General features: G+C 43.0%; 1 protein-coding gene across 4 annotated transcripts in view; it reads right to left on the bottom strand.

Annotated features, from left to right (window-relative positions):
• Positions 1-14,822, bottom strand: part of GBF1 (golgi brefeldin A resistant guanine nucleotide exchange factor 1) — a 110,197-nt gene extending 95,375 nt beyond the window's left edge. For 2 of the 4 annotated variants that reach the window (XM_049810948.1, XM_049810950.1), the window contains exons 1-3: positions 14,588-14,822; positions 8,747-8,852; positions 7,381-7,447 (exon numbers count right to left, since the gene is read on the bottom strand). In XM_049810948.1, the coding sequence (XP_049666905.1) occupies positions 7,381-7,447; positions 8,747-8,852; positions 14,588-14,595 (181 nt within the window). In that variant the 5' untranslated portion in view covers positions 14,596-14,822. The remainder of the gene's footprint in view (positions 1-7,380; positions 7,448-8,746; positions 8,853-14,587) is intronic. The other 2 variants (XM_049810949.1, XM_049810952.1) reach the window with 1 other exon arrangement.
• Between the last annotated feature and the right edge of the window lie 3,908 nt (positions 14,823-18,730).

Genomic DNA, 18,730 nt, shown 5'->3' with positions numbered 1-18,730 from the left:
CTATTACTCTGCTACTTTTATATTTACCTTTAAATCCCTCCCATTCTACTTCTCTTCTTGCTGGCTTTTCTCTTCCACACTAATTATTGAGAAGCACTTTATCACACATCCCTGCACTCTTCCTGAAAAAATGGCATTTTGCCCAATTGAATCTTCTTTCAAACCTCTCCTTCAAACTCATATCTTGCTATAAACCATACAGGGATCAGCCAACGATGGTGTCTTTGAAGGACAAATGGAGGTAGTCATTAAGAAAAACCCCCAAGTGTTTGACAACTTTGCATACTTAATGACTCCTCTCTGCTCCTACCCGCTTAAGCTACAAACTCTTAGAGGTGAGGAATGCTTCAGTATGCTTGTTGTGTATGTATGACCAATGCTTCTTGGCAGTCCTATTACATATTATGCAACTATATAAATATGTGCAGGCACCTTCTGACACAAGTTATTCCTTCTTTTAAGTAAATCACCTTTGAGACACTGGTTTTAACAGGTTAGATGGTAGAAGTTTAGTGAGAAGACAGTCAAAAGAAGAAAAGGTGACAGAAGAGCTTTATACTGAATAAACTACTGGAATTCAGCAATTTCATGTACACTCCTACTTCCAGAGGGTTTTTACTATAATGCCTTAACATCTCTTCATTGGCCACAATTCCTTTTAACTAGCCTTGACCAAAACAAAGGCATAATCATCAAAAAACCTGGAATAAAACCTCCATGGATGACTTAAGAGGAACCTTAACTTCAACAGAGCATCTGGTACTGCCTTTCTACCAAATCAAACTGCAATTACTGCCTCTAATGTATGTACATTAGGCCATTTCCTTTATGGCTCCACTTCACACAGAAGCAGTAACTGAAGGAAATAATGGAGTGCCCAACAAGTGGGAAAGTAATTGCTCAAGAAGCGTGGAACAAGAGAGACTCAGTTGCGCACCGTGCACATGTGGCAGCTCTTCAGAGCCCAGCCCTGCAGTGTTAACAGAAGGCTGGTGTTATAGAACAAGCCCACTGTGGGAACTCTGCCAAGCAACAGCCAGGAGTGCTTGTCCATCTAAATCCTTGGTTCCTTAAGGATTAGGGGTCAGGAAACAATTCCTTCCAACAGCACCACCTCCTGCCTGTACCTGCCAGTCATTAGCCATGCACAGATGGAATACCATTAAGATCCAAACTCCAGTCTTAAATTGTACCCAAAGAGCTGTATTAAAACGATGCTTAGGTGGTATCGCAAGGATGGTGGTGCAGGACTGCAGAAGGGACAGTTCAGATGTCCTGACTTTAAGAGAAATGCATAAGTACCTTGTGTGAAGACCATCTTACTGAGTTGGTTGGGGTTTCCTGCTCTAGATATTCCCAGAGTAGCTCCCCTTCTTTTGATTTTATTCAGTGTCTTACTACTCAGAAACACAAAATAGAAGATGAACACAGGAGCTAAAAATTATCAATTTAAGGATGCTACACAAGCACAGTTTAGCCCTTTCTGCCTGTTCAGTCTTAGTTATGCAGTCTCTCAATTATAAGCTTCACCTTCTCAGGAGTCCCAATTTCATTCAGTAACCTATGCTGAAAGGCTCAGTGAACAACTACCAGAATCAGAGTTCAGAGTGACCCCATCCATACCTGACTCCTCACACACTCTGCATAAGCGCTGTCGTGCACACAACAGAAAAGCCTTGGAAAAGGTTATGGTGCTTGCCTCAGTGCATCTATAAGCTTCACAAATACTAAGTTATTCTTCATCAAGCACATTCCTCCTCTTTCTCCCTTTATACAGAAAATAAACTAAATCTTAAGTGAAATTATAACAATTTTGGTGTTAGTTTTGGGCTTCAGAAGTTCACATCCAAGGTCTCCCAGTGCAGCTACCATTCTTAGGGCGCAGTAGTGTCACTCCAGGAAAACGGCTTAGAAAGTAAAGCACAAAATTAGCAACCACCTGGGAAAAGTCTGATTTATTATTTCTCCAGTAACACCAAGAAAATCTATGCCAAAAACATCAATAGAAACCTATTATCTGAGGGAAATTCAAAGACCTTAGCCATAAGACAGTCATTTGATTCATTTGATGCTACAATGAGATTAGAAAGAAGATTAAGCTCTCTCAAAGACAGTAACTACCTGCAGCTTCAAAGCAAAAATACTGCATTGGTTTACATTGCCTGTGCACTTGGAAGGATGCCTGCATTCATGAAGACCAGGAACTTGCTTTTAAAATGACAACTTTTACTGCATTGTCTGAACACAGTTAGCAAAAATCAAGTCTGGATTCAGCCTGAAAGCAAAGCATCCAGTTAAGGCTGTCACCCTCATATTTCTTATAGTGAGAAGGTGACAGAAAATATTAAGATAAATTAATTACCACTTCTGTATACTGTGTCAGGTCATTTGATATGGACTAAAAGTATATTACCATCCACTAATTAGAGTGAGGCTGAGTTAAAGTTATGGAAGAAAACTTACTCTATCAGTTTCCTAACCTTTATTACACCCTTTCCACTCTTAAAAATTTTATACAGAATACCACAACAGCTAAATGTTAGCCTGAGTTGCTTGGTCTTCCAAAATACCAAGTTAACATGTATGGATACCTGTTATTTTAAAAAAAAAAATTTTTGGAAGTTATCACAGGAACAGGCATAATCTAGGAGACCAGTGAATCTTCTAGATTGTTTATATGAAGCTGATATGCAACCAAAAAAAGCTTAGGTTGTGGGGGTTTTTTTAGCGTCTGCTCTAGATAACATTGCAATCCTTCAATGCAAATGAAGGGAGAAGTATCACAGCTTACATTTCAACAGCATTTGTTATTTACTAGTAAGTCCAGGCACTTCCTGAAGAAACTCAAGATATAATATGGCATTGCTCTTACCTGCAAAGAGCAAAGTAACAAGCATTGACGCACTATACATATCACACATCCACATTATCTACTTCCTACACTTTAAAAAAAACATTATTTTTTTCCGATTTCTTAACTTAACTAGACCACAGTGAATATCTCAGATTCTATTCAGCAGCACCACAATAGCATTGAGAATAGGCCACACATTTATATTTACTGCAGATTTACCACTACTTAAAACTAGATCTTTCAGAAAAAGTTCAGACATTAATCCCAAATAGGGATAAAATTCCTGTATTGTTTTATACAAATGTCAGATTTTCCCTAAAAACTGAGTTTCCAGAGCTTGGACATGAGAAAACAAATGTGCAATCAAATCAATGTACCAGAAAACTGATGGCTACAGTAACAATTATATTAAGTCAGTACACTGGGCAAAGGTTCTCTTACAGTTACAGTCATTTGACCTTTAGCCAGCTCTTAATGCCCCAGCCACCCCTCTAAAGATGGAGATTTGCAGCAGCTTCTTGTCTGAAATAAGCCATGAAAAGATTCTTCTGAACCCACTGTACAAGCATTCATTTAAAATGTCATGAATGTGCATGAAATCAGAGTGCTTCTAACAGCTTACTTTGCAGCTTCTGTTTAAATGCACTAACTCTGAACCACCAGAGGATAAAAGGACTCAAACCTTCCAGTCTGGCACTCATGGACCTAAAATATACACAAGCACCTCTTCACAGGTGTGTTTACCTAGTTTAAACCTTATTTAAATAGACTCTCGATGCACACACTTTCCACAAACACCTGCTTCTCCCACTGCAGTGCTGACTTGTACAAAGCAGTTGCATTCAGTCTTCTGTCCTAAAGCCATCCTACACACCAGTAAGCTGTACTTCAGTCACGAAAATCCTGGTTACTGACTCATCCCCCCAGTCAGAGCAAAGCAAAATTCTGCAATGAAGAAAATGACTACAGAAGTACCTGCTCTTACCTCTACATCATACTGGAATGGTCTGAAGACTTCAACAGCCATGGCAAGATTTAAGGAAACCCAGTCCTCATCAGATCATGGAAAAGCAAGCTTATAATTAATTTGTATTTCCAGCCATTTGTGGTTATAAAACCCCTCCTTAGTGAGCTCAAGAGCATCTTAAGTTGGAAACACTCATGAAAGAGAACATGCTCAGTTATCACTGGATGTCGAAAAGAAACTTCCTTTTGTTGACTTAAATCCATAACAAAACTGATGAAATGAACAAATATTTCAACATTCAGACACATTTTCTGGATAGTCAACTTACTTTAAAAAGAAGTCAAATGGAAGTTGTGGTGACAGTGACCCTAGATCCAAACTTGTATCAATACTAAGGCTTCCATCAGTTTTAAAATAACCTTTGAAGATGTAGTTGTACTTTAATTTTGCATGCATGGACAAAGCTTGATAGTCACTGCTTCCATATGATCATAACTCAGGACACTGATTTTTGCTTTTTCTAAGCACTGGAAACATGAGATGCCACATCAAACTTAGGCTTATGGTGCTTATCTTAGTACAACAAGCATTCAACTATTAAATTTATCTTGGAGTAACTTATGCATCACCCAAGATAACAGAATGCCTATTTTTCCTTTCTGTTTTTCAGGCAACTAGTATCAATAGCAATTAAAATATACGCAGCCCATAAAAGTGTAAAAATGGCATACAATAAACCAAATGATAGTGGATCAGAGCAGCTATGCAGTTCATTTTCAAATTATTAAACTGTTTTTATAAATCTACATAAAATTGCCACAGAAATTAAGTTTCTCTGTCAGAATTGTAAAGAGCAACATAATTCAGGTCCAAGGCCCTTAGCTAGGTATGCTGAACTGTAGAAGTGAAGTTACTCTTACCATAATCATGGGATTGTTTGTGCTGAGCAACAGCATCTTCTCTAGATGCTTCTTTCAAGAGCCCATTTAGACATTACAATGGGATGGGATACCACTATTTAGATGCAGGCAAGCTTTGAAATGGGAATCTTTAGCTGCTGGAGGCATATGGTGCATCTTTATACCCTTGACCAGGGTGTTTCAGCACCACAGTCATGACAGAGTTAATACCCACTAGCTCAGAGGAGAACAAAAGGTACTCCACTGCAACATGCCTAACATTTACATTGCCTCTCTTTGCTCATTAAACAGGTTTTGGTTAAATAATGAACAAACTGTATTACAGACTCCGATGAGAATTCCAAAATTATAAATCAACTGGTAAAGCCCAGAGGAGAATGAAGGGAGTGGGAGGGAAGGAAGGATAATATTGACTAATATAAAGGGCGCAGCTTGACAGTGGATATTCCTGCCACACCTGATCAAACATGCTCCATGGGGGAGGGGAAGGGAGGGCGAGAGCAAGAGGGGAGATGGGACAAGGCAGCCTGAAATTTGCATCCGGAACAGATTAAAATGGGTTCTTGGGGGATTGAGAAAATACATAATATATATTACTATAAATGCAAAATTGTACTAAAAGCTAACTCAAATGTCAAAGATTACAGCTTGAATAAATTTAAATATAAAAGCAATGCGTTTCCATGAGCTAATGAAAGAGACATGAAAGGAAGGTCTAGGAAAAAAACACAAACACAAAAACCCCACAAAAAAAAAACACAAACCCACCCCCCAAAAAACCCTAAGCTTGGACTTTTCGTTGCCTGGAAGATGAGGCAGGAGACTCTATATTGTTGAAGATATTGCTTGGGAACTGGTCCATGCCTAAAACTGAAAAAAAAAGAAAAAGAAAAAAAAAAAAAAAAAGAAGCATCGCAATGATGTCCTATCTCAAGACACTAGTTGGCAAATAGCAGTCACTGAAGCTGAAATTACCGGTTTAAAAGAACCCCATGTAGTCAAACCAACACACTATCATCACCATATATAAGCAATTATTATCTCAGCATGAACCAAACTTGCGTGATGACTAATACTCCCAGGGAGTCTCTGAATCTCTCAGTACATTAAACTTTGCTTTCTCTAACCCAAGCAGATAGTTGGCTTGCATTTTTTCCCCAACAAGTCAACAGCACATTGTATCTAGCTACTCTAGATAAATGGCCAGTCCCTGACATTTACTCATACTGCATTTATTTGAGCATCCTGACATTCCCTGCTCTTGTTGATGAGAAGAGATATTTGCAATAATGGCAAAGAACTTCAGGAGTCTTATTTTAAATAATTTTTTATCTCATAGAAGGAAGAGAAGGAAAATTTCCTCCCAAAACACTTTTGGTGATGGTATGCATGTCCTACAGAAGATGAGTGAGCTTACCAAAAAACCCACAAATCCAGACTGTCATGTAGTCTGGGTACAAGCATAACATCCAGAACAAAAATACTACCCAGAAATGCAAGCTGTGCAGGAGTTCCCTAAGATGCCATGATCTGACAGAAGAATCCTGCTCATAGCCAAGGAAAGTTCACCTGGCAAAGAAAAGTAAAGCATTACACTTACAGGCAGCCACAAAAAAAGGAAGGAATAAGGGCTTAGAACTGGCACGTGTCCTCAGCACCTCTCATCAGCATCTGGAAATGGCAAACTGTACTTCTAGGGAACATACTTTTTATGGGATTCCAGCCTCAGTGCTGACACCATAATACGCATGCTTCGCAATTAGAAATGCAAAAAGTCCATCTCAAACTTAGGTTCTGAACACTCACTGTAATATAGGGACCAGAAATAAACCTTACTTTCAAATATTGCAATCAGTAAGAAAAATCCCAGGAAGAACCAGCAGAATGCCACATGCAGCTCAGGATTAGCCTCACTTCCAGACTCTCAAAACATACTTAGGTTACACTTAAACAATCACTCCTGAAACTAAAAAAGAGAAAATGTGGGGGAAAGGGGAGAAAGATGGGCTGGGAGAAAAAACATGCTCAGAATGCACATCACATCCTTGTGTTCTACTTCTGTAATCAATACAGACTTCCAGTTCCTTTCAGTGCAACTGGTCACAAAGTAAGCCTTTCACTTCAAGATTCAAGAGACCCAAAGGGAAAGCAAAGTCTGTGCTTCACTTATTACTGATAAGAGATGATGAAAACCAACAAATCAAAGAATGTGAGGAGAGAACAGGCAATGGGAGGCTACTTTCCAAGCAGTTTTTTCCCATCATTCACAGATCAGAAAGCATAAACAAAGCACAGAAAGACTATGTGTAATAACACACCAGATTTCACATATTACTACAGCTTTGGTATACTGAAGAAACATGCATATTTATATATAAAAATGTCTGTGTGTGTATACAGACACACACAAAAAATACACACACACATATATATATATATCTCCAGATAGTGGCAGCAGTGGCATTTGTGTAATAGTTTACATTGGTATTGTTTGTCTAAAAGTATATATGTATTTGCTTTTTTCTTCTTACTCAATATATGACCTCTGGATAGTAAATAAGACGAACAAGTACACCTGTACGTTTATTTACATATACCCTAGCAGGTACACATTCCTGCTTATTTCTGTATAAGCTTACCTGTTATATTATTCAGCACTTCTTTTAAGAGGCTAAAGCTATGCAGCAGGGGATCCCTTTCTTCATCCTATAGGTTATATATAAGAAGGAAGTCATTAATGAGGCAGACATATTCCTGAAGACAAATCTTAATAATGGGTCTGTAAAGACCTCACCTTCATATTCACAGAAGTACTGTGGGTTGAGTTTATCACTTTCGGCGCATTTACTCCATTAAAATCTTGAGAAGCATTTTTATTTTCCTGCCAGTGCTCCCCAATGTAATACAGCTCAAATATCAAAGCATAGGTTCAAGACTGAGCATTCTGGGTTGGTTTCATTGTCCTTAGAAGTATTTCTGAATAGCCTTCCGCTGTTCAATAAATTTCAGAGCAAGTCTACCTCATACCATATTGAAATAGATCATCTGGATTTGCTATAATGTTAATCTATGCAGATTGTAATGGGAACAGAAATACAATGACATTTGGTGCGATTAAAATAACTGCAGAAAGAATCATAGTGCAAAATTTATATGAATAGCTCCATCCTTTAGCCTTAGTCTATCTTTACAGTATTAAAATAAGGAGGAACAGCAGTTTCTCCAAGCTGTGTACATCTGCAGCCACACCCCTTACTGGGTGGTAGTGACCTGCAATGAAGAAATGCCTGTTAGAAAGAAAAAGGGCCCTGCCCTTTGACAAACTGAAACCCCTTGTGCTGGATGACAGCCATCTGCTATTCATGTGACATTCTGAAGCACACCACAGATACAGTAGGACACATGCATACATTTACACTGTGGAAGCTGTAAACTGACCAATGCATCATTAGACTTGGAAACACTGTATTAATGACTTTTAACAAAACAGGTTTGAAACTATTAACAGGTTTCAGTCAGGAATACAGCTAGCAGTCACAAAACAGAGCTAAAAAATACTATGCCTATGAAAAATTTAAAAATACCCTATATATAATGACTTCCCCAATCTTCATTTCATGGCTTTCATGATGAAGACTGTCTTCTCTAAGAGGGCACGAAAAATATATAAAAATGTTGTGCTAAATAAAATAATAACATATATTCAAAATCCCTGACATACCAGGTGATAAAAGTCTAAGGGAGATGACTCCCATGTGGAATACAATGTGGGATTTTTTGTTTGTTTACAGGGTACAGGTAGAAGATTTCCAGCTTTGTACCTCTCACAGTCACTGGCACACAAGAAGCCAAAACTGCTAAGCATGAAACAATGTAGAAAGTTACTCCAACTTTACTTACAAAAGTACTATAATGAGTGCTAAAACAAAAAATGGAGGCACTTTTCTAAAACCAGGTAGTTTCTGCCATAGCATGAACAGGTAGTAACAATTCAAGGTAACTTACCAGATGTGTGTGAGTGCTCCATCGGGCATTACGCTTTATGGCTCCCACCACCGCGTTGATTTCACCTTGTACAATGTATATGTTCTTATCCACCATCCTGACAATCCTGAAAATAAAGGTAACTCAAATTAATCCCCAGCCCCTCAGAATTATTGTCTTCCTCAGATGAAACATCACGTTGGCCCTAGTCAAGCAGGAGGCCTGCAGAGATGCAAGAAACTCTTTCAGATCTCTGTTTTGTGCATGCAGACAAATACAGTTACTTTGTCAAAAGGAATATGCTTTTCCACAAAGCGCATTTTCAAGACCATGAGAGCAGACACTTATAACAGGGCATCTGTGAAGCAAGAGACAACATTGCCAAGGCATATTCCTTGGTTTTTTCCAGTCTATGTAAGTTCACCAAAAGATAAAGTGTTAGGGTACCAAGACAGACATCCATGACAATGCAATAACACATGCATCTCCAGCACTTTATGCAAAGTCCTGCAGCTCTACACAGAACACAAAGCCAATCTTGTACTCTGTTAAATAAGCATCAGTGACTTGAATAAGCTGGCCGGAGCAAAACTGTTTGGGATTTTAAACTTTGACAAAATGAAGTAATTTATAACAGATGTTGATTTCACACTTGCTTCTTGAAAAAAGCTTTCAAGAAAGTGGTCAAGTAAAAGAGTCATGGGTAAGACCCCACAAAGAAATGAGCAAAACTAGAGACAAAATTGGATGGAACATAGGAAGAAAAAGTGAGAAAGCTAAAGGCAGACACTTACTCTCATGTGGCCTGAGGTCTTAGAGGGAAAAACTTAAACTGATGTACCCAGAGAGAAAGACAGAAGAGGGGAAAAAATTTTACAAACAAGAAATATTTTTAATGGTCTGAGAAAAAGCAACAAAGAGTGGATGACTACAGGATTTTCTCTCTATACTAGCTGTAGCCCAGATACAGTCAAGCATAAAGAAATAAGAATGGAGGGGAATAAACAGACACAACTGTTTATAAAGAATAAACAGGACTTATAAAGCGGCCAGAGTCAGATGATACCATGTCTGCAAATGAGAAGGACTTAGTGAAATAGTAGTCAAATAATGAGACTTTTTCAGAAGATATGAAAGGAAAATGAGGAATCCAGCTTGAAATCACAACAGGCCATCCACAGGGCAGCAAAAGACTGAAAACAGATGAAACATTGATCATAACACTTCAAATCAGACAGGCTCATATAAAGGACTCCATTGGGGAGGGAGGGTGGGGGGGTAATAAAACACAGAGAATATGAGAATGATTTTTACCCATGTAGCAAAAGCAAAGCTGGAAGCAAGCAATTTTGGTGTATTACTCCAGAGGTCAGAAACACTACCACAGAAATTTCAGAACATACATCCTGGATCTGTCAGGCTTCACATTAACTAACATGTTGGAATTATCAACAACACTTCAAGTATACAAATACTCTCCGAGTGAAAGACACTAATTTGCTTCAGGACTCTATAAATAATGGAAAGAAAGCAAAATATAAAGAGATACCTTATCAAGGGAGAACATCAGATTTGTTGTTTCTTATCTTTTTTATACGTTTGCAATAGGATGAACAATCTAATGGCAAAACTGTTTCTTACTTCATTAGATTAATTATACATAATGGTATTCCTAAGTGTTACACAATAAATCAGGGGCAAAGACAAAAGTATTTTATAATATAGGCATTGCTGTGACAGACCAGATCAATAGTTTATCTCATTCACTAAAAGATGATTCAAAAAAAATAAACAAATAGTTCTGCCAAGCAGTTTGCTTGTGCCCTAAAGAACAAAGGTTCATATCCTCCCTCCACAGCTGTTATAACAGAACCACAGATATTCTTCCTATTCATGTGTCTAATGCTCGAGAGATGTTCCCATCCTCAATAGTAACTTATTTCATATATTATTTATATGACTGCATTAAAATATTATATAAAAATATTCTTGACCTCAATTTTTTCTACTTCAGTATGTTGTCTTTGTTTTAGTACAAGGCACTAACAGGAGACTGTCTCCTCCACGTAAAATTCCTCACTTATTTATTTCTTCTTTCAGTAATTCCAATATTTTCCGTATTTCTACATAGTTTCTACAGTTTCTCGGATCAAAACTCTGGTCCGTAGACCAGAAATACTTTCAGGGAAATACTTTATACATTCAAATTTGTCAAAATTCAAGTTTTCCTGTCTTCACTGTTACAAAACAACATTGAGCCCGTAAACTTTGTAGTGCCATGCTAGGCGTTTAGCAAACTGACATGGAAACAAAGGCTCCCCCAACCTGATTTGGAAAACCACGTAAAGAAATACCAGACATATGTATCACGTGCCCTGCACATACACAGATACTCAAAAGTTCTGCCAATATTTAAAGTGATGGTAAAGCTTAAATGCTATTCTGCATGCTACTGAATCTGCCTGTAGGACTCTTCCTATTTCTTCTCCTCTACTTGTAACCTAGAAGAATCAAGATGGAAAAGTTTGTTAAACTCAGTCCTTCGTGAATATAGGAAACTTAGAATGCTCAGCTGTTCCTAAACCCTAAACCTGGTGCTATCTCCAAGCAGCAAAACATGAAGAGAAGATAGACACAAACCTCCAACACATACCTCTTCCTGTCAACCTGCTGGGAAACTGAATGTGCTGATCCTTTCAAGCAAGGGTGCAAAAAAATCCCTGTTGCTTGGCAGGGCTCTCCTGACATATTAAAATCCCACAAAACTTACAGGGTTTTTTTTGCAATTATATCCTTTCATTGCTAGCTATTTAAGAAGGCTTGATAAGAATGCACTCCTTTCCTTACTGCAGATTCCATTAAATGTAACTTTATTCAAAAGTACAAAAATTCACTTTACACATGCCAAAAAGCTTAGTGGCCCAATGCAACTGAAATAACCTGTCATGCTGGAGACACAAATTCACTCTCAGATCTCTGAACATCACACATACAGCCCACTTCACCACAAACACTGGGTAAAGATGAGGGAAAATCCTGCTTTATATTTAAGCTTTCAGTTAACTGAGCAATAGCGCACACACATTCCAAAGTAAACCACAGCCAACTATCTTCATTCATGCAAAGAACCTTTGCAACTGTGTGCTGGGGAAGGAAAAAGAAAACAATTACAGGGTGGGGGAGAAAGCCAGACGACTATTTTCAGAGAGATGTACCTTGTAAGCTAAACCCACCAAAAGCACCATCCATCCCTGTAAAGGTTTAAAAGTTTATTTCAAGCAATGCAAATAGCTTCTCTTTTAAACTATCAGATAATTTCAGTATGCATTCCTTCAACTATAACCTCATCACAAGCAACAACTGCTCACACTTTAGAGCTCAGTATAGATGTATTATATCAAAAGAAGTTTTAAGATTGAAATTAATGCTCTCAAGCTGCAGAGAAACAGTTACAAGATTTACCAGACCAGCACTGAATGATCAGTTGGGTTTACAAGAGCATGGTAGTCGTCAAGCAAAACAATTAAATGTTTGTTCAACATACAAAAAAAATTGCTAACACGAATTCAGGCTTAATGTTACTAAGGTATGGTCTGAAGAGTGAGATATTGTATAACTGTTGATTGGACAGGTTAACATAACTAGTAATGCTGAAGATCATTAAAAAAGTTGAAACAACCTCCCTAGCAAAGCCGTGGTTCTGACACCTCTTGCTGTCTTCAGATCAAGACTGCATGCCTTTCTTGAAAGCAATCTTTAATCAAACACAAGACAGTGGACTCAGTAGAGAAACACATGGATTAAGTTCCATGGTCTTGACTTATGCAGAAAAAACAGGATAGGTACCTATTAAATTCCAAATGCTTTTTAGCTCCTTATGTCTTCAGTTAATCCTACATAAACTACTGTTTCTTTCTCATGATAGGTTCATACATCTGTTTAAAATCTGCAGATTTTAAAATCTGCAGTCCTCAGATTTCACTCGTGTGCAGAACTTCAACAGGCAGCACAGTGAAAATGACAACTCCAAACAAAGGCAACACAGCTGCCCAGCCCACCACGAGAAACCGGGAAGCTGTTAGCATTCACAGCCTCACTGCTAACAAGGTTAGGAACAATCTGAGTGGAAAAAGGTGGATGCCTGAGCATGTCATAAAAGAACAAAATCTAACATTCACATGCTTCTCAAAGCCTTCAGCAATGTTCTGTAGGCAGTAATTATCACTATTCTGAGGCTCTTGAAATAGTATCAGACATGAAATCTTCATATAAAAACACTGACAAGATTTACATCTGCAGATGTTATCTCACACATGCACCAAACACCCCACTGCTCAGTGCACAGAAACCCGAACTTCTCCTGGGTAATACCACAAGAAGTCTCAGGTACACTTTTAGGAAATGCTGCCTCCCCTGCAGGGAAATGTCTGCATCTCTTCCGGAAATAAGCAAGAGTTAGCATCAGAAGTGATGAAGTCTGGCAGACTTCCATCAAGTCACTTCTTGCTAGCACAAACTTGAGCCTTCAGCTATGACAACCAACTCAAACCCAGTGAAACTACTCCAATAAATAGCAAAATAAACAACAACATAATCACTACATATGCAAGAAAAGTAGTATTTCAAAGTAAGCTCCCCTGACCTAAATTTGCATTGTTTATGATAATGCATGAATAATCTATGTAGTCTCTGACCTAGATTTGGCCACTTCAGTCCTGATACAATACACTGCCACCAAAACAGAACACACAACACCCTTCAATCCATGAATCCCAAACAATTCCTGCCTAACTCAGAGATAGCTAGGTTACCCAGAAGCCCAGCTGACAATGAAAAAGCTCCTTTCCTTCCTTCTAAACTACACATGGAAGGTACATGGATCTCTATCAGTAAATTTAACTTGCTTGGGTTTTTCACATGGTAACTACACTGCAATAAACATCACTGACAGCAAAAGTTTAAAGAAGCCAGGATGTATCTCCAAAGGCTAGCTCCTAATGCCTGGACAAAAGTAATAGAAAAGTATTAACTTATAAGTATGGCAAGGAATTATGCATTCCAGTGATGCCAAAATTCTGGGTAATTAAGAACATCCTTTAAAAGATAAGCAGCAGTAACATGACAGTGGCGGCACATCAGAAAGGAAGGTGGAAGGCGCCTGGGAATCAAGATGAGAAGGCAACTCACATTTACCTGTCAAAACTACAAAGTAAAAATGAAACCTAAGGTAATTATGGAAAGGGGGATTTTCTTTCTTCCAATTACTTCATACTGTTGAAACTAAGAAATATGGCACCAGCTGAACTCACAATGTACGCCCTAAGTTCGCTCTGAGCCTTCCTCCTGCAACAGCTAAGAAGCTGGCCAAACGCTGGGAGAAGTCTCTGCTTCCACCAATTTTTTAGCCAGCCAACTTCGCGCACGGCCAGCGGGCGCCCGTGCAGGCGCAGTCACAGCCGGCACCTCCCTCTCCGGCACGGCTCGGCCACCCCGGTGTGGCTCCGAGCCCTGACCGGGCTCTTCTCTTACGCCTCCGGCCCGCAGCCCCCCCCCCCCCCCGGCCCTACCCGGCCGCCCCCCCCGCCCCGTGCGGCACCCCGGGCAGGACGTCGCGCCCGTCACGTCACGGCCCGGGGGCGGAGGGGGCGGCTGCCAACGCCCACCGCGGTCCCCCGTCCCCCCGCCCCGGGCCGCTGCACCCCCCGCAGCGGCCTTCTCCCGGCCCCCTGCCCGCCCCGGGGGCTGCCGCGGCTCCGTCCACGCCCCGCGTCGGCACCGCACGGTTCCCCGGCCGCAGCCTCCCTCCTGCCCGCCCCCGCGTCGCGACAGTATCGCGACAGGCACTCGCCGCCCGGCACTGACCCCCGCATCCAAAATGGCGGCGCCTGCTCCCCGCGGCCGCGGCGGCCGCTTCACATATCGGTCAGGCGGGCGACGCCGCGAGCGGAAGGGCTCGGCCCTCCCTCTGTCCGCCCCTCCCTCCCTCCCGGCGGCAGCGGCGGGAGGCGGCGGCAGTCCCGGCGAGGCCGCCGAGCGCGGGGTCCTCCCGGGCACGGGCAAGCGAAACCGGCCCCGCACCGCTCTCACTGACGTGGAAACAGGCGCACCCCAACCCGCTGCCTGGTTACTGCGCCGACGGACAGCCCGGAGAGCCAACCCGCGCGCGACGCGGCGGGTAGCTCCCTAAGGTGCCCAATGGAGTCGCGGTCTGCAACCGGAGGAGGCGTACCCTCCAGTGACAAGCGGAAGAGAGCCAATGGGAGGAGAGAGGGTAGACCTAGCAGAACCGCTGACCAATCGCGAAGGAGTCCTGCCGCCGCGGGGCGCGGCCTCGCCTGAACGGGCGCAGCAAGGGTGGTTGAGCGGAAGCCGGAGGAAGGGCTGCCCTCGCAAAGCATTGTGGGCCGGCCCACCCGCCAGCGCTGCCGTCCGGGACCTGCGCCGGGCCGCCCCCGGGCCTGGCAGTCGAGTGTCTGGGGCTGCGGCTCCTCGCCAGCCCGCCTGGACACCTGGGCGGGGTGGGTGACCGCGAAAGGGCCCTTCAGGCGCGTGCCGGTGGGTCTTCTGGGGGAGAAACACAGCGAGCGAAGGCTCGCCAGGGACCCAGGGCCTATAAAGCAATGCTTGGACCAGCCGCCTCTTGTTGGCAAGGCGGAGCAGTGGCCCTCCGTGCTTTGCAAGTATTTCCCAACTTGCCCCACAGCCCCTCCTACCACCTTCACTGGAGCCAGTTGGCAGGTGGTGCCCAGCAAGCAGCTTGTTTCCTCCTGGACACCTCCCCAGGAAAATTCAAATGGATGAAACACGGCATGCAGCTCTTAGGAGAGTAGACGTAACAGTGCCCAGAGGGGCACATGTTGCTTTTTCTTCTGCAGTCCTGCTCGCCTGGTAACTTTCCTCAAACCTGAACACAACTGATGCTTTGCTCAAGTTGGGCTACAAGCCGTATGCTACAGCCTCAGTTCATCCACCCAGCTAGCCTGGCAGCCAGAGGCCACAATTTGGTTTAACTGCTCTTTGAAACCAGTTTATTGGCCAACTCTTTGCGGCAAGAGCAATCACAGCTTTGCAAGCATGCAGTACTTACCACAATGAATTCTTGGTGCTGGTCCAACCTTCTCAGCCACTTTCTGTGTCTGTGCGCCAGTATTGAAGCAGTGTACTTTAATGGCAGTAAGTTGCAGGGGTCGCTCTGCTTGTTCAAGCCTCTGCCCATTGAACTTGGGGCAGAGGACAGAAGGTCCTTGCAGTTACCTAACAGTTCATAGCGCTAGCATCTGCAGCCAGGTCAGCCTGGGGATCTGTTGTGGCAGGTGTTAAGAGTGGTCAAAGCACCAGCTACCCCAAAATCTTACACTCTGTTTGTAGGGCAAACACAAATTAAACTGAAGGTGAAGGAAAGCTGAAAGGGTCAAAAAGTATTCATTCACTGTCCTAATCACAACTTCATCTGCTGCAGCATGGCTGAAGGAGGGAAGTTCTCAGACAAAGGCCCAAGGGAATGGGCAACAGGCCTCTTCCCTGGCCACCCAAACCGAAATCTGAGGCTGCCTCCAATGCCACCCTAAAAGATGGCCAGATATCATCTGAGGGCACAACCTCAAGAGAGGGTATTGTGGGATGGGGCACTCTAGAAATGGTGGTCACCATATCCTTCCCTCTCCACATGAATAGCTGCCCAAATATTGCCTGATCAAGAATCAATGTATCTTCGGCTGAAACTGCTGTTATCTCCCACCTCTGACAGCTGGAGGCCAGGGGACCTGCTTCAGCTGGGCTTTACGTGATAATATGTAGGAACTCTTTGGAGTTGGAAGTTTAAGCTGTAATTGCATTGATTTCCCAAAAGTAGAACTAGAAACAGCATGTTTTAGTGGCCTAACCATGGGCTTGGAAGTTAAAACGTATCACCTCAGCCTCTGCTGCAGCCATGGTACATGCAGGTTTTAGCTTGAGTTCCTCAGCTGTAAAACAGGTGGTCAAATACTCACCCAGCACATAGAGACTGCAAAAGCCACCTAAGCAATGAGTGAAGGTTTGCAGAACAAGCAGATTAGTTGCTAGTGCTTTCTCCTTTCCTTCTGCCCTGCTCCAACAGCCGCTAAAGCCCCTGTGGTATCTGCCAGGCATTTGGAAATTCACAGGAGTTTGTCCTTGCCACTCTGTCCATCTGCTCCTTGCTTGGGGAAGGGGGTTTCAGGTGCTGGCTTGGCTGTTGCACACAGCACAGCTCAGTCCAGGTCAGCCAAGCCTGCCTGCCCTCCCAGGGAAGGGGCTAGAGCCCTCTCTATGCCTTCTTGCTCCTTCCAGTGGCAGCTGTGCAGCTCAGGCTCCCACCCAGTCCAATCTGGTGAATCGGACCCAGCTAAGGTGTTATTTATGGAAGCCTGTCACGGAGCTTGAAATCGAGCCAGCCAGGAACCTTCTGCTTCACCCGAATGCATCTTAGTGCATTAATAAAGAGCAAACATTGCAATGTGCTTTGCATTTTTACTTACAATCCAGCACTGCATTGTCTGGAGAGAAAAACAATACGGTACGGCCCTGCGCTGCCTGCGGAGAAGAGAGTTCACTTGCACGCATTACGGCACTGCGTTAGTTCAGCCCTCAGACAGCCCAGCACCGCCCTGGCTACACAGAAAATCCTGCTGATGTGACAGTGCGGCACCAATGCCCCCAGCTCAGCAGCAGTGGGGAAACCTGGGTTGCGTGGACTGCCTGATCCAGCAGCAGTGAACAGCTGTGTACAGATCACGTGTGGGCAAGTTGGAACACTCTGTTTGCACCAAAAGATCCAGGTGTAGGACCAGGACACAGGACAGTCCCTTGTCACTTTATTCCCAGGATAATGCACTAGTTCTTACACACAGCGAGGCACAATGAAACCAAAGATCAGACAAGCACAGCCTCTGCAAATCCCTCAGGTTCCTGCTGTCTGGACAGGAAAGCTGGGCTTTATCCTCACTGCAAAGATGCAGCTTTTCAGCGGAGTTTTTGTTGTGAGTATTCCTCCTCAGCTGACAAAAAGTGTATGGAAGAGCTGCATACTCACTGACAGTCATCCCCTCAGGCCTTGCCCGGCTACCTGGTCAGCTCACCTGCTTTCATCCGAGACACCTGAGCAGCCAGCTCCTTGCAAAGAGCAGTGTCTCCACAGGGCACACCAACTGCCTTAATTTGGGTCCAGACTGCCAGTGGACTCCCCACAAGCCTTTGATGAGACTGTCACAAATCCGCATTGCCAAGCACCTCTGCCTCTGCAGTCTGCACTGATGGACAGGACCGACTTTGCACGGTCCATTACTCTTGCTCAGGCCCTGCCATTTCACAGTCATCCGCAGAGCCCAGATATCAGACCGACGGGCACATGCAACACAGAAATTTTCTAGCAGGTTAAATAGTCTGAGAGGTTGAACTTCCATCCCCTCCTCTTGGAGGCTTTTGCTGTTTCCCAGAGGCTTAGTAAGGTCTCCAGAAAAAGGGCAGGAAGAGGTACTTGACTCAGAAGGTACAAGCAGTTGTCATGGTTAGAAACTACTTGCAGCTACTCTCCCCAAAGCTGAGCATCCTCAAAACGCTACTGGATGCTGAACACAGTGGCTCTAAGCAGCTGCTCCTTTCCAGAGCAAGCTCAGGTAGAGGCTAGCCCAAAGCCAGCTGAAGGCTCTCCAAAGGAAAACTGATGTGCTGCATCTGGTGCAACCTGCACTCAGGCCAGGAGCTACAACTGAAGCGACAGATCTAAATTGAGACACTCAAAAATATTAAAACCCTTCTCTGGAAACTACACAAAGTACAATATTGAAGCTGCAGAGCAGCCTCCTCAGGCTAAAATACCCTGACAGCTGTTCTACTTAGCCCATGTCTCTGGAACACTCCTGCACTTCCCAGTGACATGAAACTCTCCTGATGAACATTGCAATGTAGTGTTTTCCATTGTCTCTTCTTGGCCGAGGCAAGCCACGCCTTTTTGGCAGGAGCAACCCGGGCTCAGTTAGTCATATC

The sequence above is a fragment of the Accipiter gentilis genome, chromosome 9 (assembly GCF_929443795.1).
Source record: "Accipiter gentilis chromosome 9, bAccGen1.1, whole genome shotgun sequence".
Taxonomy (NCBI): domain Eukaryota; kingdom Metazoa; phylum Chordata; class Aves; order Accipitriformes; family Accipitridae; genus Astur; species Astur gentilis.
The sequence above is the reverse complement of the archived record's forward strand: the minus strand, read 5'-3'. Positions and strand labels throughout refer to the sequence as shown.